Genomic DNA, 27559 nt, shown 5'->3' with positions numbered 1-27559 from the left:
TTTAATCAACCCTGTGAAGTTTCAGGCAGATCGGACATTTTGTGGCTGAGTTATAAGCCAAACTACCTTTTGCCAGCAGGTGGGGTTATGACTGACTCAATATTGTTATGGGGATGTGTTCAGGAGAGGACTTTCATCAACCATGTGACATTTTAGACAGATCGGACATTGTGTGGCCGAGTTACAAGCCAAACTACCTTCTGACAGCAGGTGGCGCTATGACTATGACTCAATTTTATTATGTAGATTTATTATGTAGATGTGCTCAGGGGAGGACTTTCATCAACCTTGTGAAGTTTCAGGCAGAGCGGACATTGTGTGGCCGAGTTACAAGCCAAACTACCTTCTGCCAGCAGATGGCGCTATTACTGACTCAATATTGTTATGTAGATGTGTTCAAGAGAGGACTTTTATCAATCATGTGAAGTTTCAGGCAGATCGGACATTGTGTGGTAGAGTTATAAGGACTTCCTGTTCCATGGTGAAGCGTTGAGGTTTGTCATGCCGCCACGGACACGCCCCTCTCTGAAAACTCTAGATCTTCACAATATATCATCGCTAGAGCTTTGAAATGACACCCCTCAAATTTGGTGCTGATATGATAAAGTTTGTAGAAGGAGTTTGTTACAGTGTAAAACATGTCATTTCTTGTGGCCAGCAGGTGGCGCTATAACTGTAACTGGATATCGGCACGTAAACCTGATCAGGTCAGGACTGTTATTAAATGTGTGAATTTTGAGGCAGATTGAATAATGCATTCCTGAGTTATAAAGACTTCCTGTTTTGTGGCGAATCATCAAAGTTTGCGAGGCCGCCACGGACACGCCCATCGATGAAAACTCTAAAGCTTCGCAATTTAACATCACCGAGGCTTTAAGATGACAAAACCCAATTTTGGTGTTTATCAGATAAAATCCCTAGGAGGAGTTCGTTAAAATACAACGCCTGAAAATGGCAAAAGCGCCACTTTTTCGCCACAGGAAGTTAAAAATATCCGACTTCCTGTTGGGTTTGAGATATGGCTCCAGAAAACTTTTTCATATGTTTTGCCATGTTTGAGGTGTGTGCCAATTTTTGTGCATGTGCATGATTCGTAGATCGGGGGCTCGTCCATTTAATTTTTCTAGGTGGCGCTGTCGAGTCATTTTGCCACGCCCACTTCAATATTGTTATGTGGATGTGTTCAAGAGATGACGTTTATCAACCATGTGAAGTTTCAGGCAGATCGGACATTGTGTGGTTGAGTTATAAGGACTTCCTGTTCCATGGCGAAGCGTTGAGGTTTGTCATACCGCCACGGACACGCCCCTCTGCGAAAACTCTAGATCTTCACAATATATCATTGCTAGAGCTTTCAGATAACACCACTCAATTTTGGTGTTGATACGATAAAATTTGTGGGAGGAGTTTATAACTCCGTAAATCATGTCATTTCCTGTGGCCAGCAGGTGGCGCTGTAACTGTATCTGGATATCGGCATGTAAACGTGTTCAGGTCAGGACGCTTATCAAGCGTGTGAATTTTGAGGCAGATCGGATAATGCATGCCTGAGTTATAACGACTTCCTCTTTTGTGGCGAATCGTCAAAGTTTGCGAGGCCGCCACGGACACGCCCATCGATGAAAACTCTAAAGCTTCGCAATTTAACATCGCCAAGGCCTTTAGATGACAAAACCCAATTTTGGTGTCGATCGGATAAAATCCCTAGGAGGAGTTCGTTAAGATACAACGCCTGGAAATGGCAAAATCGCCACTTTTTCGCCGCAGGAAGTTAAAAATATCCGACTTCCTGTTGGGTTTGAGATATGGCTCCAAGAGACTTTTTCGTATGTTTTGGCATGTTTGAGGTGTGTGCCAATTTTCGTGCATGTGCGTGATTCGTGGATCGGGGGCTCGTCCGTTTAATTTTTCTAGGTGGCGCTGTCGAGTCATTTTGCCACGCCCACTTCTGAAGCCCATAATAAACGTAAATTTTCGCCACTTCTGAGGCGTGTGCAAAGTTGCGTGAGTTTTCGGGCATGTTTAGCCCCTCAAAACCGCGATTCATTCCGGAGGAGAATAATAATAATAATAATAATAATTAAAGCTGCAAGCAGCGATGATAGGGACCTCGCACCCGGGCTCACCGCCACCCGGTGGCCTCAGGATGACAGAGAACAGCGAACAGTAATAATTTAAGCCGATATGTTTAAAAAATCGGAGAAAATCACCGATTTATGCCAAACCTCCTCCTCTCAGCAGGTGGTGCTATGACTGTGACTCAAGATTGGCATGTAGATGTCACCAGGAGAGGAATCTTATCAACCATGTGAAGTTTCAGGCAGATCGAACATTGTTTAGCTGAGTTACAAGCCAAACTGCCTTTTGTCAGCAGGTGGCGCTACGACAGACTCAATGTTGTTATGTAGATGTGTTCAGGAGAGGACTTTTATCAACCATGTGAACTTTCAGGCAGATCGGACTTTGTGTGGTTGAGTTATAATGCAAACTACCATCTGCCAGCAGGTGGCGCTATAACTGTGACTTAAGATTGGCAGGTAGATGCCTTCAGTAATGGAATTTAATCAACCATGTGAAGTTTCAGGCAGATCGGATGTTGTTTGGCTGAGTTATAAGCCTATCTACCTTCTGCCAGCAGGTGGCGTTATGACTGACTCATAACTGTTTTGGGGATGTGTTCAGAAGAGGACTTTTATGAGCCATGTGAAGTTTCAGGCTGATCTGACTTTGTGTGGTTGAGATATAAGGACTTCCTGTTCCACGGCGAAGTGTTGAGGTTTGTCATGCCGCCACGGCCACGCCCCTCTGCAAAAACTCTAGATCTTGACAATATATCATCACTTAAGCTTTCAGATACCAACCCACCAAACTTGGTGCTGATACACAAAAAAATTGTGGGAGGAGTTAATTACTCTGTAAATCATGACATTTCCTGTGGCCAGCAGGTGGCGCTATAACTGTATCTGGATATTGGCATGTAAACGTGTTCTGGTCTGGACTCTTATTAAACATGTGAATTTTGAGGCAGATCGGATAATGCATGCCTAAGTTATAATGACTTCCGGTTTTGTGGCGAATCGTCAAAGTTTGCGGGGCCGCCACGGACACGCCCATCGACAAAAACTATAAAGCTCCGCAATTTAACATCGCCAAGGCCTTTAGATGACAAAACCCAATTTTGGTGTCGATAGCATAAAATCCCTAGGAGGAGTTCGTTAAGATACAACGCCTGGAAATGGCAAAAATGCCACTTATATGCAGCAGGAAGTTAAAAATATCCGACTTCCTGTTAGGTTTGAGATATGGCTCCAAGAGACTTTTTCGTATGTTTTGGCATGTTTAAGGTGTTTGCCAATTTTCGTGCATGTGCGTGATTCGTAGCTCGGGGGCTCGTCCATTTAATTTTTCTAGGTGGCGCTGTCGAGTCATTTTGCCACGCCCACTTCAAAATTGTTATGTGGATGTGTTCAAGAGATGACGTTTATCAACCATGTGAAGTTTCAGGCAGATCGGACATTGTGTGGTTGAGTTATAAGGACTTCCTGTTTCATGGCGAAGCGTTGAGGTTTGTCATACCGCCACGGACACGCCCCTCTCCGAAAACTCTAAATCTTCACAATATATCACCGCTAGAGCTCTCAGATAACACTACCCAATTTTGGTGCTGATACGAAAAAATTTGTGGGAGGAGTTTATTACTCCGTAAATCATGTCATTTCCTGTGGCCAGCAGGTGGCGCTATAACTATATCTGGATATTGGCATGTAGACGTGTTCAGGTCAGGACGCTTATCAAGCGTGTGAATTTTGAGGCAGATCTGATAATGCATGCCTGAGTTATAACGACTTCCTGTTTTGTGGCGAATCATCAAAGTTTGCGAGGGCGCTACGGACACGCCCATCGACGAAAACTCTAAAGCTTCACAATTTAACATCGCCAAGGCCTTTAGATGACAAAACCCAATTTTGGTGTTGATTGGATAAAATCCCTAGGAGGAGTTCGTTAAAATACAACGCCTGGAAATGGCAAAAACGCCACTTTTTCGCCGCAGGAAGTTAAAAATATCCGACTTCCTGTTGGGTTTGAGATATGGCTCCAAGAGACTTTTTCGTATGGTTTGGCATGTTTGAGGTGTGTGCCAATTTTCGTGCATGTGCGTGATTCGTGTATCAGGGGCTCGTCCGTTTAATTTTTCTAGGTGGCGCTGTCGAGTCATTTTGCCACGCCCACTTCCGAGACCCATATCAACCAGCTATTTACACCGCGTTTGGTGTGTGTGCAAATTTTCATGAGTTTTCGGGCATGTTTAGACACTCAAAAGTGCCCCGATAGGGGGCGGAATAATAATAATAATAATAATAATAATAATAATAATAATAAAAAACGGAGCAATTCCAATAGGGCCTACGCACCGTTTCGGTGCTCGGTCCCTAATAATTAAAGCTGCAAGCAGCGATGATAGGGACCTCGCACCCGGGCTCACCGCCGCCCGGTGGCCTCAGGATGACAGAGAACAGCGAACAACATTAATTTAAGCCGATATATATAAATAACCAGAGAAAATCACAGATTTATGCCGAACTTCCTCCTGTCAGCAGGTGGCGCTATAATTGTGACTAAAGATTTTTATGTAGATGCCTTCAGTAGAAGAGTCTTATCAACCGTGTGATTTTTCAGGCAGATCGGACATTGTGTGGCTGAGTTATAAGCCAAACTACCTTCTGCCAGCAGGTGGCGCTATGACTGACTCAATTATGTTATGTGGATGTGTTCAGGAGAGGAATTTAATCAACCATTTGAAGTTTCAGGCAGATCAGACATTGTGTGGCTGAGTTATAAGCCAAACTACATTCTGCCAGCAGGTGGCACTATGACAGATTCAATATTGGCTTTTAAATGTCTTCAGAAGAGGAATTTAATCAACCATGTGTAGTTTCAGGCAGATCAGACATTGTGTGGTTAAGTTATAAGGTAACATTCCTTCTGTCAGCAGGTGGCGCTATGACTGTGACTCAATATAGGTATGGGGATATGTTCAAGAGAAGAATTTAATCAACCATGTGAAGTTTCAGGCAGATCGGACATTGTGTGGTTGAGGTATAAGGACTTCCTGTTTCATGGCGAAGCGTTGAGGTTTGTCATGCCACCACATAAACGCCCCTCCGCAAAAACTCTAGATCTTCACAATATATATCATCGCTTGAGCTTTCAGATAACAACCAACCAAATTTAGTGCTGATACGAAAAAAATTTGTGGGAGGAGTTTATTACTCTGTAAATCATGTAATTTCCTGTGGCCAGCAGGTGGCGCTATAGCTGTATCTGGATATCGGCATGTAAATGTGTTCTGGTCTAGACTCTTATTAAACGTGTGAATTTTGAGGCAGATCTGATAATGCATGCCTGAGTTATAATGACGTCCGGTTTTGTGGCGAATCATCAAAGTTTGCGTGGCCGCCACGGACACGCCCATCGACAAAAACTCTAAAGCTTCGCAATTTAACATCGCCAAGGCCTTTAGATGATAAAACCCAATTTTGGTGTTGATCGGATAAAATCCCTAGGAGGAGTTCGTTAAAATACAACGCCTGGAAATGGCAAAAAAGCCACTTTTTCGCCACAGGAAGTTAAAAATATTCGACTTCCTGTTGGGTTTGAGATATGGTTCCAAGAGACTTTTTCGTATGTTTTGCCATGTTTGAGGTGTGTGCCAATTTTTGTGCATGTGCATGATTCGTAGATCGGGGGCTCGTCCGTTTAATTTTTCTAGGTGGCGCTGTCGAGTCATTTTGCCACGCCCACTTCAATATTGTTATGTGGATGTGTTCAAGAGATGACGTTTATCAACCATGTGAAGTTTCAGGCAGATCGGACATTGTGTGGTTGAGTTATAAGGACTTCCTGTTCCATGGCGAAGCGTTGAGGTTTGTCATGCCGCCACGGACACGCCCCTCTGCGAAAACTCTAGATCTTCACAATATATCATCGCTAGAGCTTTCAGATAACACCACTCAATTTTGGTGTTGATACGATAAAATTTGTGGGAGGAGTTTATAACTCCGTAAATCATGTCATTTCCTGTGGCCAGCAGGTGGCGCTGTAACTGTATCTGGATATCGGCATGTAAACGTGTTCAGGTCAGGACGCTTATCAAGCGCGTGAATTTTGAGGCAGATCTGATAATGCATGCCTGAGTTATAACGACTTCCTCTTTTGTGGCGAATCGTCAAAGTTTGCGAGGCCGCCACGGACACGCCCATCGATGAAAACTCTAAAGCTTCGCAATTTAACATCGCCAAGGCCTTTAGATGACAAACCCCAATTTTGGTGTCGATCGGATAAAATCCCTAGGAGGAGTTCGTTAAAATACAACGCCTGGAAATGGCAAAAACGCCACTTTTTCGCCGCAGGAAGTTAAAAATATCTGACTTCCTGTTGGGTTTGAGATATGGCTCCAAGAGACTTTTTCGTATGTTTTGGCATGTTTGAGGTGTGTGCCAATTTTCGTGCATGTGCGTGATTCGTGGATCGGGGGCTCGTCCGTTTAATTTTTCTAGGTGGCGCTGTCGAGTCATTTTGCCACGCCCACTTCCGAAGCCCATAATAAACGTAAATTTTCGCCACTTCTGAGGCGTGTGCAAAGTTTCGTGAGTTTTCGGGCATGTTTAGCCCCTCAAAACCGCGATTCATTCCGCGGAAGAAGAAGAAGAAGAAGAAGAAGAAGAAGAATTAAAGCTGCAAGCAGCGATGATAGGGACCTCGCACCCAGGCTCACCGCCGCCCGGTAGCCTCAGAATAACAGAGAACAGCGAACAATATTAATTTCAGCCGATATATAAAAAATCTGAGAAAATCACAGATTTATGCCAAACTTCCTCCTGTCAGCAGGTGGCGCTATAACTGTGACTCAAGATCGGCATGTAGATGTCTTTAGGAGAGGCATCTCATCTAACCTGTGAATTTTCAGGCAGATCGGACATTGTTTGGCTGAGTTATTAGCCAAACTACCTTCTGCCAGCAGGTGGCGTTATGACTGACTCAATATTGTTATGTGGATGTGTTCAGGAGTGGACTTTTATCAACCATGTGAAGTTTCAGGCAGATCAAACATTGTGTGGTTGAGTTATAAGAACTTCCTGTTCCATGGCGAAGCGTTGAGGTTTGTCATGCCGCCACGGACACGCCCCTCTTCAAAAACTCTAGATCTTCACATTATATCATCGCTTGAGCTTTCAGATAACACAACCCAAATTTGGTGCTGATACGAAAAAATTTGTGGGAGGAGTTTGTTACGATGTAAAACATGTCATTTCCTGTGGCCAGCAGGTGGCGCTATAACTGTATCTGGATATCGGCATGTAAACGTGTTCAGGTCAGGACTGTTATCAAACGTGTGAATTTTGAGGCAGATCGGATAATGCATGCCTGAGTTATAACAACTTCCTGTTTTGTGACGAATCGTCAAAGTTTGCGAGGCCGCCACGGACACGCCCATCAACGAAAACTCTAAAGCTTCGCAATTTAACATCGCCAAGGCCTTTAGATGTCAAAACCCAATTTTGGTGTCGATCGGATAAAATCCCTAGGAGGAGTTTGTTAAAGTACAACGCCTGGAAATGGCAAAAACGCCACTTTTTCGCCGCAGGAAGTTAAAAATATCTGACTTCCTGTTGGGTTTGAGATATGGCTCCAAGAGACTTTTTCGTATGTTTTGGCATGTTTGAGGTGTGTGCCAATTTTCGTGCATGTGCGTGATTCGTGGATCGGGGGCTCGTCCGTTTAATTTTTCTAGGTGGCGCTGTCGAGTCATTTTGCCACGCCCACTTCCGAAGCCCTTAACAAACGTAAATTTTCGCCACTTCTGAGGCGTGTGCAAAGTTGCGTGAGTTTTCGGGCATGTTTAGCCCCTCAAAATCGCGATTCATTCCGGAGGAGAATAATAATAATAATAATAATAATAATAATAATAATAATAAACGGAGCAATTCCAATAGGGCCTACGCACCGTTTCGGTGCTCGGTCCCTAATAATAATTAAAGCTGCAAGCAGCGATGATAGGGACCTCGCACCCGGGCTCACCGGCGCCCGGTGGCCTCAGGATGACAGAGAACAGTGAACAATAACAATTTAAGCCGATATATATAAAAAACCTGAGAAATCCACAGATTTATGCCAAACTTCCTCCTGTCAGCAGGTGGCGCTATGACTGTGACTCAGTATTGTCATGTAGATGTCTTCAGGAGAATAATTTTATCAACCATGTGAAGTTTCAAGCAGTTCTGACATTGTGTGGCAGAGTTATAAGCCAAACTACCTGTTGCCAGCAGGTGGCGCTATAACTGACTCAATATTGTTATGTGGATGTGTTCAGGAGAAGACTTTTATCAACCATGTGAAGTTTCAGGCAGATCGGACATTGTGTGGCTGAGTTATAAGCCAAACTACCTGTTGCCAGCAGGTGGCGCTATGACTGTGACTCAATATTGGCATGTAGATGTCTTCAGGAGAGGACTTTTATCAACCCTGTGAAGTTTCAGGCTGATTGGACATTGTGTGGCTGAGTAATAATCAAAACTACCTTCTGTCACTAGGTGGCGCTATGACGGCCTCAATATTGGCATTTAGATGTCTTCAGGAGAGGAATTTAATCAACCATGTGAAGTTTCAGCCAGATCAGACATTGTGTGGTTGAGTTATAAGGACTTCCTGTTCCATGGCGAAACGATGGAGTTTGTCATGCCGCCACGGACACGCCCCTCTGCGAAAACTCTAGATCTTCACAATATATCATCGCTAGAGCTTTCAGATAACTCAACCCAAATTTGGTGCTGATACGAAAAAATTTGTGGGAGGAGTTTGTTACGATGTAAAACATGTCATTTCCTGTGGCCAGCAGGTGGCGCTATAACTGTATCTGGATATCGGCATGTAAATGTGTTCAGGTCAGGACGCTTATCAAGCATGTGAATTTTGAGGCAGATCGGATAATGCATGCCTGAGTTATAACGACTTCCTGTTTTGTGGCGAATCGTCAAAGTTTGCGAGGCCGCCACGGACACGCCCATCGACGAAAACTCTAAAGCTTCGCAATTTAACATTGCCAAGGCATTTAGATGACAAAACCCTATTTTGGTGTCGATCGGATAAAATCCCTAGGAGGAGTTCGTTAAAATACAACGCCTGGAAATGGCAAAAACGCCACTTTTTCGCCGCAGGAAGTCAAAAATATCCGACTTCCTGTTGGGTTTGAGATATGGCTCCAAGAGACTTTTTCGTATGTTTTGGCATGTTTGAGGTGTGTGCCAATTTTCGTGCATGTGCGTGATTCGTGGATCGGGGGCTTGTCCGTTTAATTTTTCTAGGTGGCGCTGTCGAGTCATTTTGCCACGCCCACTTCCGAAGGCCATAAAAAACGTAAATTTTCGCCACTTCTGAGGCGTGTGCAAAGTTGCGTGAGTTTTCGGGCATGTTTAGCCCCTCAAAATCGCGATTCATTGGAGAGAAGAATAATAATAATAATAAACGGAGCAATTCCAATAGGGCCTTGCACCGTTCGGTGCTCGGTCCCTAAATATATACAAAATAAATAAAAGATAGATTTGTGAGGGGTGTACTTATATATGCTGAGAACTGTTTACGTATACGTTATATATATATATATATATATATATATATATATATATATATATATATATATATATGTGTGTGTGTGTGTGTGTGTGAGTGTGTGTGTGTGTGTGTGTGTGTGTGTGTGTGTGTGTGTGTGTGTGTGTGTGTGTGTGTGTGTGTGTGTGTGTGTGATATTTGTTTTGTATATATTTGTTGAGTTTATCATCCACATTTTAAAAGCATTCAGGCATTTGAAAGTGTAACTTTATTGACTTTATCTATACAGTGAAGACTATGCAATATCATTTAATATTTGATTATACAAATTCTGTACCTGTAACCATAAAACAAAGTTTATTTCATTTGTATCTTTTGCTCAGTGTTAGGGGTAATGCATTACAAGTAACACAAGTCACATAATAATATTACTTTTCCAATTAACGAGTAAAGTCACGCATTACTTAAAAAAATAGTAATAATATTTGTTACTTTTTTAAAAATGTAATGCTAGTCACTTTTTAGTTTGATTAATGAGCTTTTAAAAAATAAATTGCTAAATTAAAATTTAAGTAGTCACAATGCATCAATGAGAGAATGTGTTCATTATTTTGGGTGCATTGAAGAAAAGGAAATTGCTATCGTCTCAATGAACAGTGATTTTACTAGACAAAATAGACAAATTTTACAAAATAAATTTACAAATAGTACAAAAATAGCAAACACACGTTGTTTTAAACTTTCATTAATCTGTATGTATGGCATGTATAGCTCCGGGGAGGAAGTTCTCAGATAACATTATCGTAAAATGGATTTTTTTAAAGTGTATTTTTTAAAGATAAATGTATGTGTTGGTTATACAGTGCAGTGTTAAATGCAGAGCTCCTCTATTACAATGCAAAAAAAAACAAGTTCTGAAAGAGATCAAGCCTCAGCAAGGTGATAAGTAACACAAAAGTAACTCCAAAGTAACCTAATGCATTACTTACTTTAACAAGTAACTAAGTAAAGCAACTAGTTACTTTTTGGGGGAGTAACTCAACATAGTAATGCATTACTTTCAAAAGTAACTTTCTCCAACACTGCTTTTGCTCTATTGCAGTGGTTCTTTTTTCACCAAGTACACCTCAGAAAAAAATTGTCTCTCCAAGTACCACCATAATGATAGTACTTAATGTGAATATACTTAATATTAAGTACTTTAATTAAGTACTTTAATACATTTTAATAGAAAATATAAAAATACACATTTTTACCAGACAAGTTAGTACAAACTACCATTAATGAAGTCATTTAAATTAATATTAAATATAACAATCTAATAATTATTTCAAAAGATTTAAAATATGTATAAAATGTAAAGGAAAACAAATAAACACAGATTAAAGCGAAAATGAACAAATATTATACTAAATTATATAAATGCATCAAAGTATAAATAAACACAATATTATGAATGAATAAAAAAATTAATAATACATGTTATAATTGAATTGCTCTGTGTTTGTAGATTGTTTGTTTATTGTATTTTATGGAGATGCACTCCCTTACAGTATCATGCTAATCAATCTAAAATTTAAACTCTTTAAAATTAAAGCTATTCAAGTCAAATTGGTGAAACAGGTGATTCATATTGCAATGTATGTCGTAGAAAAACAAAAAATCGCAATGTCACATTTTTAAAATATTGTCCAGCCTGTTTGTTTTGCATTACTAGAAGTAAAATCCAAACAATATTTAGGCTACAATCATTATACTTCATTTGTCATGGCCAAAAATAATCTGCGTCCATTTCTGCACAGAATTTTGAGAAAAATATGCATACTTATTGGTGATATGCTTTTGGGAGTATCATAACTAAAAACTTTGTATAAAAAGTAATACCCTTTTAACTTTTATTTAATGTTTACAATCCAAATCCAATTAGATTCACTCATTTGATGAACAAAGCAAGTCTCTCACATAATATCTCTACTAAAAGACCTGTATTGTAAAAAAAATGAAATGAAAATGTTCATTTTAGTCAATAATATTACTGAAATTAATTTATAAGCTAAATAAACATACATTTACACAAGTAAATAAATAATGGGCTAAAAATCTGCAAATTTCTGGCCATGGAGATAACGTGTCGGCCTATGTATAGGTCATAAAATGTGATTAACCTGACTTCAGGTCAGCTGAATCATGTTCTACCTACATAAGCTATGCAGTCAGCAGGGGGCGAGAGAGGACAGGTTGATATAGGCTTGGGACAGGAAAATGGAGGAAAGGAAAATGGAATGGAAGACCAGAGAAAGACTTACAGGAACAAGTTTCCAGTACCAGCGGGTGGGACACTGTCAGAAAGAAGTGAAGGAACAAGAGAAAGAGGCACGAGGGGAAGTGAGAAGACGACAGAAGATAGGATAGGTATTAGATAGCAAAGCAGACCTTGAGGAAAAAGATAAGGCTGCTAAGGAAATGAGTGACTGTTTTGTGTAAAGGTACAGGGGTCAAGTTATCGTACACATGTGGCCTTTGAGCTTTCTGGCAAGTCTGTCAAGCTTGTTAGTTTCTTACCGAGGGTTGAACAGGCTGTGGTTCAGCAGACTGAGATGTGTCGATTTGTGTACCTTCAGTTTGTTCCTTCAATTTTTGATTCAGCTACATAAAAGGAATAAAAAAAGACATGTTATGAAAATGAAATGACACCAGAAGTCAAAGAAGTGTACATGACGCTATTTGCTGAGAGTCATGCCCACTGTGGGGTTTTATTTTTGTGAAGGTGTTCACAGGGTTTTATTTTAGGATCAGTTGTATAATATATTATGGGTTTGTATTATTAGTAAGCCAACATATAAACAGTGTAAATATTTTAGGTACAGTTTCTTCTGATAATAAACATTCTGGAATAATTTAACAACCTTCATGTAGTTTCAAATCTGTTTAACTTTCCTACATGGGGCAGAGCTTTAATAGAAATAGCTTTCTTAATACAATTAAAGTCAATGTGACCCTCAAGTTCCAAGAAGGTATAAAAAGGGTTTAAAAAAGTAATCCAGGTTTTTTTAGGGAACGACAATGCTTTTTGGTAAGCAGAGAGAGTTTTAATTTTAACTTTATACATTCTCTCTTCAAAAATATTTGGATTGAATTAAGAATCCAATGGTGCCCTCCAAAGACGAAGCTCATAAAAGTTTGGTAAAGCATGACAGTGAGCAGATAAAGTGCTGAATGCATGACATGTTTTTGTAGGCCACAACCCAAAAATTAGTTACTATTGTGGCACCATCGTATATATATATATATATATATATATATATATATATATATATATATATATATATATATATATATGTGTGTGTGTGTGTGTGTGTGTATATATGTATATATATATATATATATATATATATATATATATATATATATATATATATATATATATATATATATATATATATATATATATATATATATATATATTAGGGATGTAACGGTATTGTAAATACCGTCATACTGCAATGTTAATTTTTTTCGATATTACCGAAGTCGCATGACTCGGTAAAACTATAGGTCTTCTGAGAAAATTTGCTCAGGCGAATGAAGCGAACGGGAGGTAGCGAAAACTACAATTCCTATCATCCCTTGCGGTCTGTTGTCGCTACAGATCCAGTAATGCGGAAATGGAGTGTGCTGCTAGAAGCGGGGATCAAAAAGGGCTGTAAAACTCTAAGGCCCCGTTTACACTAGTGCATTTTAGTTTTAAAACGGCGTTGTAGAATGAAAACGATCCGCGTCCACACTCGCGTTTTACCCAGCGTTTCTGAACAGCTCTCCGTCCACACCAAAACGCTGAAAACGCACATCACGTGACCACAGACACTCTCGGGCAAGCGCTCCAGCATTTCTTCAGCATTTCATTGAGAGCTCTGCTTGTCGGACTGCTCATCAAGCATCTCCCGCTGGATCTAATCTTGCTATATTTGCGAAACGTGATATTTCATTCATGTTGTTGTCTTTATCTAACGACATAGGCCAATTCCCTGACTTTGGTCATTGGAATCTATTAAGTTACTTGTTCACGGGTAACATGTTTTGGTTAAGCGCAAAGATAAGTTAATGATTAATCCAGGTACATTGACTGATCGCTTGCCTTTATTTCCTACAATGTATAAACTTATTGTATGTTATACTTTTATAATTGTCGATTATTAAAACTGATAGTCAGCAAAAGAGAGGCTGTGTTTCGTATTTTCACTGAAATTGAAAGGAGGTAGTTGTTATAGGCTCCGTTTTGTTATAAATATCCACACAGTGAAGATGACGCTCATATATGCAGCACGGCGCCTCAACATTTCTGCTGTCTGTTAAGTTTTCTAATATTAAAAAGGAAATATGCAGTTCCTTAAATCATGTTTACATTTTATTGTTGAGAAAGTGAAACAACGTAGCCAAGGTGATGTGAATGAAGTTATAAAGTACACTGTTCCCTTTGAAGATTTACCCGTGTCCTCGGTATGTTTTCCATATCAAACTGAGAAGGGGGAGACTGCAGCCTTGATCAAACTTGCGAAGTCTTAACTTACAAGAAGAGGATGCGAGACTGAACTGTGTGTGGGCTACTTAATATTGAGGAAAAGCCCCAATCAGATAGGCGAACGTTTGCAGCCCCGCCTCCGTTTTCAGATGTCTCCGTCTTTCCCCATCCACACAGAGACGGAGCAGCAGCGTTTCAGAATGAAAACGGCCTCTCCAGCGTTTTCGAAACGCTCCGTTTTCGGCGCTCGAGAAATAAGTCATATAAGTCAAATCTCTCTTGTCCCAGAAACCTCAGTCCCAAATGAGAGGTTTTTTTTCTGTTGCAGGGGACATTGTAAATGCCCAGAGATACCAGCTTTTACCAGATTATTTTTATATGATAATTTTCCTTTAAACCCATCTCTATCTAAGTGAGTGAGTGAATAAATGTTGAATGTGATGAGTTTTCAACAATACTAAATAAAAAAATTTTTTTTTTTTTTACATGGTTTAATATTTTTTTTTTGTTATTAAAATTGAAGTTCCTGTTTCAAAGCTTACAGATAGATGGCTAATTTGTATGTCATTGACACTTTGGGCACTTTTTTGGAGTATTTTCATAAGTTTTGTTTTTTCCTGTAAATGATTCAATAAATACCGTACCGTGACATTGATACCGAGGTATTACCGTACCGTGAAATTCTGATACCGTTACATCCCTAATATATATATATATATATATATATATATATATATATATATATATATATATGTATATATATATATATATATATATATATATATATATACATATATATATATATATATATATATATATATATATATATATATATATATATATATATACATATATATACATATATATACACACACACACATATATATATATATATATATATATATATATATATATATATATATATATATGTGTGTGTGTGTGTATATATGTGTATATATGTATATATATATATATATATATATATATATATATATATATATATATATATATATATACATATATATATATATATACATATATACACATATATATACACACACACACACACATATATATATATATATATATATATATATATATATATATATATATATATATATAATTTAATATTATTATTAGTATTATTATTATTGTTTTTATTATTATTTTACTTTTATTTTATTTTTTATTTATTTATTTATTTATTTTATTTATTTTTAATTATTTTTTTTTCCATTTAATTCAATTTTATTATTATACTTTTAGTTAGTTAGTTAGTTAGTTAGTTAGTTAGTTAGTTATTTAGTTAGTTAGTTAGTTAGTTAGTTAGTTAGTTAGTTAGTTAAATGCCCAAATATAGACTTTAGGTCAACAAGCTTCAGATCCACGTATTATTCAAAAAAATATAAATTACCTCAGTAATACCCCCATGTTTTTCAGTTTTTACTGGAGCGTTTACTAAGGTTTTTCAAAAGGTGATGGCTAATAAGAGTCTAAATGGGAGTGCTGAGGCACATCAAGTCAAACCTCATCTAACCTTTACAGCCGCATTTACAGTGTTTCAAACAAGACTAACTCAAATATTAAGGAGAAATATTGTTGGAAGCTCAATGGTGGTCAGTGGTATATGGTTATGTTACCCTGCATTTAACTTTTAATTCATAGCGATTGTACTTAAGCTTCAAAAGTTGACTGAAGATGTGTTCTTTTGGGAAGATTAACTCTATGAAGTATACATGCAAGAATTGTAAACTTTTGGAGGTCACATAAACTAACAGCCAAAGGAAAATCAATACTGGAATTCTTTTAATAAAATGAAGGTTGGCCTACACTAATATACCATTACTGCATCTTTCTATCATAAAAATGTATCATGTGTGTACATTTTACCATAGTTTAAAAGATTGTGAATGGAAGTTAAGATAAGCTTATTAGTTTATGACATGTTCAAGCTGCTGAAGAAGCGCTGTGGCTGTGTTTTACCAGACTCACCATCTTCACCCAGCAAAGCAGGGCTCTGTCCCATGTCGTATCTGTACCCAATAACTCCGATCCGCTCCTCGCCAAGACTGTGCTCACCGTCTCCATGGCACCCACTGCCATTAAGGCATCTATCAACTCCAAGTGGGCACTCTGTACCAATGAGAGGAAACAAACAGCACGATCAGAGCATGGAGAAAACCCAGCTGTCATTATGAACACTGACCTAATGCGCTTAATGCAATAACGCTGTCCGGCAACATTCAGAACAGCAGCAAAAGAGACTACAGCACAGAGGAGTCTCTACTGCAGAAATAATATGAGTGTTTTTGTTTCCTGCACAAGTGTGGGTGACACAAGAGCAAAAGACAGTACTCAGGGTGAATGACTCAGAGCAATAGAAACCTTGCATGATTACCATGCATATGCAGTGTTTTGCTTCATAACTCATCCTTGAAGAAGTGCAGTCAAGCAGCAAGAAAAGTGGATCAATATTGAGCACTGACTTCCTGTTGTGCCTTTTCTCTTTTTAAATGTTGCAGCGGTATTGTTCCCCTCCCTCTCATGATATATTGCAGTATGACTCATGGGTGACAGACTCCAGGATACAGGGCTGTGCTGCAGAACAGCTCAATGGGGACTGCAATTCCAAACCCTCAGCATTCCTCATTTATGTTGCAGTCAGTTTGTGTGTGCGTGTCAGTGTGTGTGTGTGTGTACTGGTTTTTGTGGTTTATGAGGGATTTGTATAATACTGTTGGTATGACTCGTATTACAATGTTGAGGTGGTTTATGAGAACATGTGTGTCCTTGTAATTCAAAACGTTTAAAAAAAATCTTTAGCAGTGTCTTTTGACATCCAAAAATTGCAATGAGGGTTTGATTGGGGAGGTATTTGGGTGGTTGGTCACTCACATATGTTATTAAACTATTAGAATTACCATATTGTATCCATAACCTACAGAAGATATAGTTTTTAACTGGAAATATATTTCATATATACTTATTATTTAATAGTTACATTTAAAAAACAACAACATGCAAATAAATAGCCATCAGCCTTTATATTTTTTTTCTATTGGATTGCGACCCCTGGGGTTATTATGATAGATTAACGCCACAGCAATAGAGTTATTTTCAGAAGATTGATTTTGCGGTACAATGTTAAACTTTGGCACCTTTAAGGCACACGCAAACATTAAAAATAAAGCCCCCAACTGAACATGGAGGATGATCTCCAAGTAGCGGTCTTCAAAATTGTATCAGGAATAATAGTCTTGTGCTGTAAACATTGTGCCCACTATTCTCATTAAGTGAGGTTAATATTAAACAAACAGATAATGACTATAAAAAATGATATTGTTGTTAGACTGTTGCACTTTGAGTTGTCAATATGCTTGTGTTTATATAATTCCTATTGGTGTGTGTGCACCATTGTGTGCAATATTTGTATACATCGCGAGTCACTGGAGTTGTTATTTTTGGGGTCGTGGGCTGAAAAGTTTGAGAACCCCTGATATAATAAACCGATTACAGTATAAAATACATAGATTAAAATGCCAATTAGTCCTCATAAGCCACCAAAACAAGTATACGTTTGTGTGAATTGTGTGTAAAAAAACACAGTGAGGGAACTTGTTAAAAACATTATAATTTCATATTATATTATATTATATTATATTATATTATATTATATTATATTATATTATATTAATTATATTATATTAATTATATTATATTATATTATATTATATTAATTATATTATATTAATTATATTATATTATATTATATTATATTATATTATATTATATTATATTATATTATATTATATTATATTATATTAATTATATTATATTATATTATGTTATATTATAAGCGAAAAAGTGGTGCAGTAGGTAGTGCTGTAGCCTCAAAGCAAGAAGGTCGCTTGTTCGATCCCTGGCTCAGTTGGCGTTTCTGTGGGAAGTTTACACGTTCTCCCTGCGTTCCCTGCTGTCTGGCCAGTTTTGTCTAAATGTAAACAGTTTCTATAATTTTTTAACAATATCAAACCTAATTAATAAATGAAATCCAAGATAATTATGAATGAAGAAAATGTACAACGAATTTTATAGCAAGCTGTCTACATTATTGCATTTGATGTATATGGCTAGAAACTAGCCTAGAGCATGCCATCTGCAGTCAAAAACTAGCCTACAGTGTCATCCTCTGTTTAAAACTAGACTAGAATGCCATCTAATGTTAAAAACTAGTCTAAAATGTCATCCTCTGTTAAAAACTAGCCTAGAGCACATCTACTGTTTAAAACTAGTCTAGAATGTCATCCCCTGTTAAAAACTAGCCTAGAGCACATCTATGTACTGTGAAAAACTAGTCTTGAATGTCATCCTCTGTTAAAACTAGACTAGAATGCCATCTACTGTTAAAAACTAGTCTAGAATGTCATCCAATGTTAAAAACTAGCCTAGAGCACATCTACTGTTAAAAACTAGCCTAGAGCACATCTACTGTTTAAAACTAGTCTAGAATGTCATCCTATGTTAAAAACTAGCCTAGAATGTGCCATCTACTGTTAAAAACTAGTCTAGAGTGTCATCCTCTGTTAAAACTAGACTAGAATGCCATTCATTCATTTGTTTTCTTGTCGGCTTAGTCCCTTTATTAATCCGGGGTCGCCACAGCGGAATGAACCACCAACTTATCCAGCAAGTTTTTATGCAGCGGATGCCCTTCCAGCCGCAACCCTTGTCTGAGAAACATGCACACACACACTCATAAACTACGGACAATTTAGCCTACCCAATTCACCTGTACCACATGTCTTTGGACTGTGGGGGAAACCGAAGCACAAGGAGGAAACCCACGCGAAGGCAGGGAGAACATGCAAACTCCACACAGAAACGCCAACTGAGCCGAGGTTCAAAGCAGTGACCTTCTTGCTGTGAGGCAACAGCACTACCTACTGCGCCACTGCCTCGCCCCTAGAATGCCATCTACTGTTAAAATTAAAAACTAGTCTAGAATGTCATCCCCTGTTAGCCTAGAGCACATCTACTGTTTAAAACTAGTCTAGAATGTCATCCTATTTAAAAAAAAAAAAAAAACTAGCCAAGTATGTGCCATCTACTGTTAAAAACTAGTCTAGAGGGTCATCGTCTGTTGAAACTAGACTAGAATGCCATCTAATGTTAAAAACTAGTCTAGAGAATCATCCTCTGTAAAAAAAAAATAATAATAATAATAATAAATAAATTTTTAAAAAACTAGCCTAGAGTGTCATCCTCTGTTAAAAACTAGCCTAGAGCGCTGTCTACTGTTAAAAACTAAGCTCAGAATCGATTCAAGAGAAAATAGCAATGCATTTAAAAAATTTCTGAACAAATACAGAATTTTGGGAATGATTTTTTGCCACAATAAAATTTTTTTTTTTAAAAATATATATCCGAGTACTTGTCTCAAGTTTCATCGTAAACTGTAAATTATATCATAAACATTTGAGACAGACCTTTGGTTATTCATTTATTTAGTGGTATTTAACATTTTTATTCCTAACTCTTTAACTGTGTTTAATATTTTCAATAGGTTATTAATTAGTATGGCAACTGTGTATATATTGAGCTCAACACTGCGAAAGTAGGAAACACAGCTGACCAGGCACCTCAGTTCAGAACGCATGTGATTTTTTTGGATTAGTTGTAGTGTTTAACAATAACAGGATAAAATTTTAGAATTTGCATGCATTTTAAAGGCCTTTTACTGTGCAAACATTCAATGTGTTATTATTAGTTGAGTATTATTAGAGTGTGAGTGTCCAAACCACTCATTTATATGCATTTATTTTTACATTTATATAGATTCAAGCAGCACAGTTTAGTTTTAGTTAACTTAATGACCCTGCACACAAAGCCATCTCCAAACATTGACAGTGTCCAATGACAGCTTCATCTCAGACGCTGTAGCAGAAAGGATAACCTTCATCCTCCCAGCCCATTACAGTGAGTCCACTCACACCCAAACCCATTAAAACAAGCCAACCACATTATCAGCTCAGTCAGGAGAGCACCTTAGCTCAGATAAGAGGGTTAAGCCATTAACTGCTCTATACGCTTTACTAAGGAACGTTTACTACTCCAACATCAAGACAACCTTTAGTACCTGCAGCCCAAACCACTGATCAACAGTAATTTACCATCTAACAAACAGGTGAAGAGAACAAAACAGTCTAGGTTAAATTTTGATGCTAAAATTTATTTTAATTTCTGCTAAATTGAATAAACCTCCATCTTGGAATAATATGGTTCTGTCAGCATTTAAAGCAGTTATGAAATATTCATCTTGAGAGTCTACACCAGGGGTGGGCAAACTCAGTCCTGGAGGGCCGGTGTCCTGCACAGTTTAGCTCCTACTCTAATCAAACACACCTGCTTATAGATTCTAGTGATCTTGAAGACACTGATTAGCTTGTTCAGCTGTGTTAGACTAGTGTTGGAACAAAACTCTGCAGGGACACCGGCCCTCGAGGATCAAGTTTGCCCATCCCTGGTCTACACAGTTAGAAATTTTATTGTTAAAGAAATGCAAGTTATCGCAACAGCCCCTTTACATGCAGTAATTTAACTGTAAATGTGTTTTACAGTAGCAGGGCCCTACAGCAATTTAATTTTTTTTGACAGTAAAACTTCCTTACGCAATTTCTTTTTATAGTAAGATGCCATTTACCACATTTTAATTTTACAGTATGTATAAAACCTTTATTTTTAGTATTTACTATTTTTTTCATAAACAGTCTAATTTTAGTTTTTACCTATAGTAGCAATACTTGACTACTTTGCTTACAGGAGAATACCGCAAATTCCTAATATGCAGTAAGTTACTGTAAAAGTTTTAAAATGACACACAATGCAGTGCATATTCCAGTAATAAACTGTAAAGAATGCATGTAGTATTTATCTGGCCATTTTTGCAGTAAATGACTGTACAACGTGGCAAAGTCTACGTGAGCAGGAAGCTGCTGAAGACGTTGGGCCCTATCATATACCTGGCGCAATGCAGCGCAAGGTTAGACGCAATTGTTGTTTGCTAGTTTCAGCTTGGCGCAAGAGTCGTTTTGACGTTTTGCACCACGCTGTTTAAATAGCAAATGCATTTGGCGTTCTGGTCTAAAAAAGGAGGTGTGTTGAGGTGCATAGCTGGCGCGATTTTGAGGAACTAAAATAGACCAGATTAAAGCAGGTCTAAAGTCCAGCGTAGAGCGCATTAGTTGTGCGCCTCGCTTACACACTGCTTAAAACACACAGGATGTAGAGCAATACGCAAATATCTTTACAAATGAAAAAGAATTAAAGGATTAAAATATTACAAAACATGTTATTTTCTAGCCTACATAAATATAAAAAACAAACTTTCATTCCTTTTTTATCTCGGGAGGCTTTTTCAGTTTATTCATAACAAATTGCTTTTGTATAATGTTATTATTATTAGTAGTATTATTTATTATATGCATATTAATATTTGTTTTATTAAAAACAAGCTTAGATTTGTCCACCTGTCAGGTTTTAGACCGTATGGGGCAAAGCATGTGTATTAGGATATAACTATTAGGATATAATACATTTTTTGAACACACTTCGTTATTTTTGTTCATTTATTCATTTGCTGGAAATTAGAACTGAATTTAGAAATAGTTTTTAAACAGATCTTTGCGCTTAACAAACTAAATTAATTATGTATAGGCTAATGAATGTCTGACAACACGTTTCCCCATCCTCGAGAGTGAAAGTGAAAGTAAAGATTGAGGAGGCTCATTCTCTCATTCTCGCTCTGCAGATGCTCTGTTAAACTGTTTTCTTGCTAGTGAAATGATCAGTTTTTTCACTTACAAAGTCCGTCATGTACAGTAAATAGCAAATGCGCTTTGGCGCGACGCAACTGACTCTTAAAAAGGAATGGGAGATGAGACTCTATTTGGTTTATTCTCAAAACACACCTATAACTCATTAAGAGAATAAGCTCAACCCTGTTAGACCATGCGCCACGGCACAAAGCAGATTTTTCTGTCCTTAAAATAGCAAAAGTGGATTCGGACACGCCCTTAATGCTTTTGCGCCCTGTGCTTTGCACATTGGATCGTCAAAATAGAGCCCTTTTACTTCAGCATGATGATTTATTTCCAACTGAAACTAAATATTGAGTAGGGGGTGGGGGTTATTTTTGAGCTTCTCCTCTCATCATTCACTCACAGCAAACTAATGGTTAGAGGAGCGTGGCTAAGCATATTTTACCCAAGCCGTCAAACTGACATCGGAGAAGGACAGCCATTTCAGAGCAGAAGTAAATGGTTAGTTTATGAATATTTTTTATTTTGATAGGATTAATTAACACAAATTAATTGTTCATGTTAAAGATAACAAATGTAAGGAGTAATTCAAAATATGGAATGCCCTATTATGATTTCTAAAGGAAGCTGACACAAATCTTTTATCTGTATAACTTTAATCTTGTATCACCTACTATTGATATACCATTGTTTTGATACCTTTATATTGTATGTGTATGTACATGCATTCATTTATTTATTATTAATTAATTAATTTTTTTGTATGTTTGGTTTTGATTTCTTTAGTTCATGTGAAAAAGTTCCTAAAATCAATAAAGACTGTTTAAAATAAAGTTAACTGTGCAAGATCAAAATAAACATTGTAAATGTTTCATGCGGACTTGGAATTACAAAGTTCTGTCTTGCAAAAAAGTAACTAAAGCACTGATTTTAAACAGTAAACCCAAACCCTTTGTTTATATTTGAATAAATATTTTACACACTTGTTTTAAAATATAAAAGTGGTTTTGTAAGACCGTCTCCACTTGCATGAGAGGTAAATTGAATACCTCTTTAAACATTTTGGCACAAACAACTTTTCTTGTTCAAGTTAAGCATAAAAAGATATGAGCAACATTCAGAGCAGTGCAGCTGTTCATTTTAGGTGGAAATATGGTGAGTAATTAAACATTACAGCATGAACTGTTAGCACAAATTTTCTCAGATTTAGACAGAAAACAGCGACTGTAATACTGTAATTTCTCTCTGGAGATCAGTATTGCTGAAATAATCTGCTAAATGTCTAATGTTGCAATTAAGATGTCATAAATTGTTCACTATTAGTCCTTCAAGGTGTTAATATACTGTAAATAGTAGAGCAAGTGAGTGAAGTTTATTTCTAAAGCACATTTAACTTCTGTTTTGCACTTAACAAAACTAATACAAAATTATTTTTCCTTTGGCTTAGTTACTAATATATCAGGAGTCGCCACAGCGTAATGAACCGCTAACTATTCAAGCATATGTTTTACGCAGCAGATGCCTTTCCAGCCGCCTTCCACCTCGTATTGGCAAACATCAATACACTCTAGCACCCGGAGGTAACCCACACCAACACATGGAGAACATGCAAACTCCACACAGAAATGCCAACTGGCCCGGCCAGGACTTGAACCAGCGACCTTGTTGCTGTGAGACGACAGTGTGAACCACTGAGCCACCGTGCCACCACCAATAAAACAAACAAAAAAAAATAGAATACAATCTAAGATGTAATCAAATCATAGTATTACCAATACACTTTAAAGATTAATAGCTTTGGAAAGGCTATTGTTAGAATAACAATGCTTCTTAAGCCTGGATTTAAAAATAAAGAGAGAAGTAGCACATTTTAAAACTTCAAAATTTGCAAAAAAATTCTTCAAGACACCTCAAGGAGTTTAATAAACATAGAATTTACACTAAATACATACAAAATTTGAATTAAAATATTCAAGTTATTTCAATTATGTAACAATGAACAATTTGAACTTGATATTTTCTTTCTAAAAAGGTAAGATGTTTTGAGCTGTGTCTTTAAAAAGACAGATGATCTCCACAGGGATAGGTTTATCAGTGCTGCATCTTCTACATTCTTGTCTTTTGTTCAGCACAGCACTAAGCACTGGTTTAGCTGACTGATACGATTTTTTTGACCCATTTTATTTGTGCTATTCATCAAGTTCACTAGAGTGTTTTTGTTATGGCTAGTGGACATTTGACTCCATACAAGAGTGAATGTTCCTTCTACAGTCAAAACTAGCCTGAGGCTTTTTACAGTACGCACAGGACGTTCAAGGACAAAACCGGCAGTTTTCCTCTCAGTTTATTACTAAGATAAACAAAGCCAGAGCCAATCATTCACTATCAGCTGGAGCAATGCCACAACCATTTGATTTCTTCTCTTCACGATTTTAAGATTAAAGCAAAAGAAAGAAAATCAATAGAACACACTTTGACTTCAACATGTAGATAGTGGAAACTTTAAGACATTTGACAAATTTAAGACTTAAGACCTTTTTAAGAACATTCTGAATGAAATGAAAGACCTGCATTACAACGTTGGACTTATTTGTGCACACTGTGAATACTATTTGTGAAAAGGGAGCATTTCAGTGAGTTTTAGAGGTAGCTTTACGCTCTCAAAAATGATAATAATGATGAAGTTTCTTATTATTGTTTGTAACCTCTTGACTTAATTTAATTTGTTGTTTTTAAACGTTGTCAGATTCCTTAGAATCAATCTAAATCTGTTAAAATTGAATACTAGACTTTTAGTTAAAAAAGATAAAGGTACAAGAGCGGTCACTGGGGTGGTACCTTTTTGTAATAGATACACATTTGTACTTAAAGGGTCTATATTGCTACCTGAAAATCTTATATTTGTACCTAAACATTTTAAGAGGTACACTTTAGTGCATTATAGGTGTTAATATGTACCTTCGAGGTTTTATTAGGGACCCCCTTAAGTATAAATGTGTAGCTTTTAAAAAGGTACCACCCTAGTGATTATTATAGTATTCCTTAAAATAGGAAAATAAGTAAATAAATGAATAGATAGGAAAACAACAAACAAGTTACAAGTATTAATATTGGTGACAAAACAATAACAAAGTCTCTGGAAAGACAAATAAAACAATATAATATACTTTTCAACATCATAGCACAATCCTATAATATACAGTTGAAGTCAGAATTATTAAACCCCTTGAATTATTAGCCCCCCTGTATTTTTTTTTTACTCAAAAAGATATTTTTTCAACTCATTTCTAAACATAATAGTTTTAATAATTAATTTCTAATAACTGATTATTTATCTTTGCCATGATGACAGTAAGTAATATTTGACTGGATATTTTTCAAGACAATTATACACAGCTTAAAGTGACATTTAAAGGCTTAACTAGGTTAATTAGGCTTACTAGGCAGGTTAGGGGAATTAGGCAAGTTATTTTATAACAATGGTTTGTTGTGTAGACTACCGAAAGAAAATTAGCTTAAAGGGGATAATAATATTGACCTTAAAATGGCGTTTCAAAAATTAAAAACTGCTTTCACTCTAGCAGACATAAAACAAACGAGACTTTCTTCAGAAGAAAAAATATTATCAGACATACTGTGGAAATGTCCTTGCTCTGTTAAACACCATTGAAGAAAAAATATATAAATAAAATAAAAAAGGCGGGGCTAATAATTCTGACTTCAACTGTAGACATGTCATTTAAAAAAAAAAAAAAAAAAAGTTAATTTAACACTTTTTAAAAATTATTTTGAACTTTAGGACATTTGCAGTAGTCAACATTGAAAAAATGTTTTTCGAAATTGTCCTAAAGCAAAAATGTGTGTTGTTTAAAGGTTTTGAGACAACTTCAATGAAAAAAAAAAGTTGAACTACTTCAAATGTTCACTCCTATATATTGAAAATCATGATAATCCAGTGCTGTTTTGTAAACGCTGCTTTCTATTTTCTGTATTGGCCACGCTTAGTCTGCTATAATCATTAACTCTCCAACAGGTCAAACGAACACATTCCCTTATGCGTCCCGCCTTTCTACTACATGCAGCTAATGTTAATCTGTCCCAGCCAGTGGTTCAACCTATACACGCAGTTTCGTCCATTGCGATGACCCAGTACTGCATTTGTTGAGTCCAGTGTAGTGACAGAGTTGAACGGTGGTGTGTTTGGAGCATGAACTGATGTGCTGAGGTCTGCAGAGCGCCTCTGTCAGAGGGCATTTATACCTCAGTCAGGGGCCCATGTTTCTAGGGATGAGCCACAGCGGGAGGCTTCAGCAGATCTCTGTGCCGGTGTAAGAACAGATGCTCTGGTGCACTGCCAAACAGGACCGTGACGGAAGTACCAGATTTAGTGGCAATAAGTGTGTCGGGATGGTCTGAAATGCATTAATTTGCAATAGTATGGTTAAAGAGGTGAACTTACATATTGTAGCTTTTATAACCTGTGCCACTTTCATAATTTTCAGTTTTTACATGTAGTTTCATTTTTTATAATGTTATGGTTTTTATAAATGCTTCCATAATTTTTTTTTCGTATTTAACATTTAAGGGTCATTTTTTTGTCACTAATGTTGTTTTTGTGTAATTATTTTAAATTGTTAAACTACAGTTATCATTTTTTTAAAGTTTATAGTTAATAAATTAGCTTTTTTGACATTATTTGACTCGAAGTAATTACAAGTCGCTTTGGATAAAAGCGTCTGCTAAATGACTAAATGTAAATGTAAATGTAAATGTAATTCCTCCTCAGCATAGGATGTAATGCTGTGTTCACACCAGACGCGGAACGCGCAGATAAATTGCGCTATTATGTGCTTTATGAAGACTGAAAAACAGCATCAATACGTTTAGGGTTGTGTCTGAGTCCACTACATTCTTTCAGAGGTGCATCCAGCTCTATGAGCTCATAAACTCCTCCAGAAACTTAACCTGGATGACAGAGGCTTTCCGCAGTGCTTCTGAGTTTGAAGAACTGTTGTCGGTGAAGGTTGGAGGATTTCCAAAAGAAACCGACAACAGGTTCTACGTCACAATTGCGCCCCCACAAGAGCAAGCTTCTGATTGGTTAACACGTCGCGAATGTACGCTGAAGTTCAGATTTTCGAAATTGAGAGATTCGCGCAAAACGCTCGTTTAGCGCGTCAAACGCGCAAAACGCTCAATTCGCCCCGCGCCATTTGCGTTATTCGCGCCGCACCATTCACGCGTATTGCACCGCAGGATGTCTATTCAAGCGTTTGCATTGACTTAACATGTAAATCACTCGCGCTTGATGTGCGTGCCGCGTCTGGTGTGAACGCAGCAGTAGTCTTGTTTTTGAATCTGCCACTATGCTTACACAGTTTGAAAGAAGAGCACAATCTTATTTGCATTTAAAGGGACAGTCATGCAAACAGCATAATTTGAATCAAAGCCTAAAAGTAGTTTCAGAGTTATAAAACATTGTTTGTAGATTATTTGAGCTGAAACTTTAAACGCACACTATAGGGACAGAGTGCACTTATTTTACATCTTGTAAAAAAGCCAACCATAGGTTCTCTTTAAAATAAATTAAATTAATTTTATTACAGTTTTATTTGCA

General features: G+C 37.2%; 2 protein-coding genes and 1 long non-coding RNA gene across 10 annotated transcripts in view; 1 reads left to right on the top strand and 2 right to left on the bottom strand.

Annotated features, from left to right (window-relative positions):
- The window catches only part of LOC147846065 (uncharacterized), a 700063-nt gene that overhangs the window by 550032 nt on the left and 122472 nt on the right, over nt 1-27559 (bottom strand). The window lies entirely within an intron of this gene.
- Nucleotides 1-27559, bottom strand: part of camsap3 (calmodulin regulated spectrin-associated protein family, member 3) — a 99292-nt gene that overhangs the window by 13281 nt on the left and 58452 nt on the right. For 4 of the 8 annotated variants that reach the window (XM_087245221.1, XM_087245222.1, XM_087245225.1 and 1 more), the window contains exons 3-5: nt 16118-16258; nt 12169-12252; nt 11913-11945 (exon numbers count right to left, since the gene is read on the bottom strand). In XM_087245221.1, coding sequence (XP_087101347.1) covers nt 11913-11945; nt 12169-12252; nt 16118-16258 — 258 coding nt within the window. The remainder of the gene's footprint in view (nt 1-11912; nt 11946-12168; nt 12253-16117; nt 16259-27559) is intronic. The other 4 variants (XM_087245223.1, XM_087245224.1, XM_087245227.1 and 1 more) reach the window with 1 other exon arrangement.
- On the top strand, nt 19379-22345 carry LOC147846066 (uncharacterized). The gene is made up of 3 exons (XR_015481323.1): nt 19379-19565; nt 19634-20460; nt 20659-22345. It is a non-coding gene; the product is annotated as an uncharacterized LOC147846066 (long non-coding RNA).

Source organism: Danio rerio, chromosome 3, assembly GCF_052040795.2.
Source record: "Danio rerio strain M-AB ecotype USA chromosome 3, GRCz13ab, whole genome shotgun sequence".
NCBI classification, from domain to species: domain Eukaryota; kingdom Metazoa; phylum Chordata; class Actinopteri; order Cypriniformes; family Danionidae; genus Danio; species Danio rerio.
The sequence above is the reverse complement of the archived record's forward strand: the minus strand, read 5'-3'. Positions and strand labels throughout refer to the sequence as shown.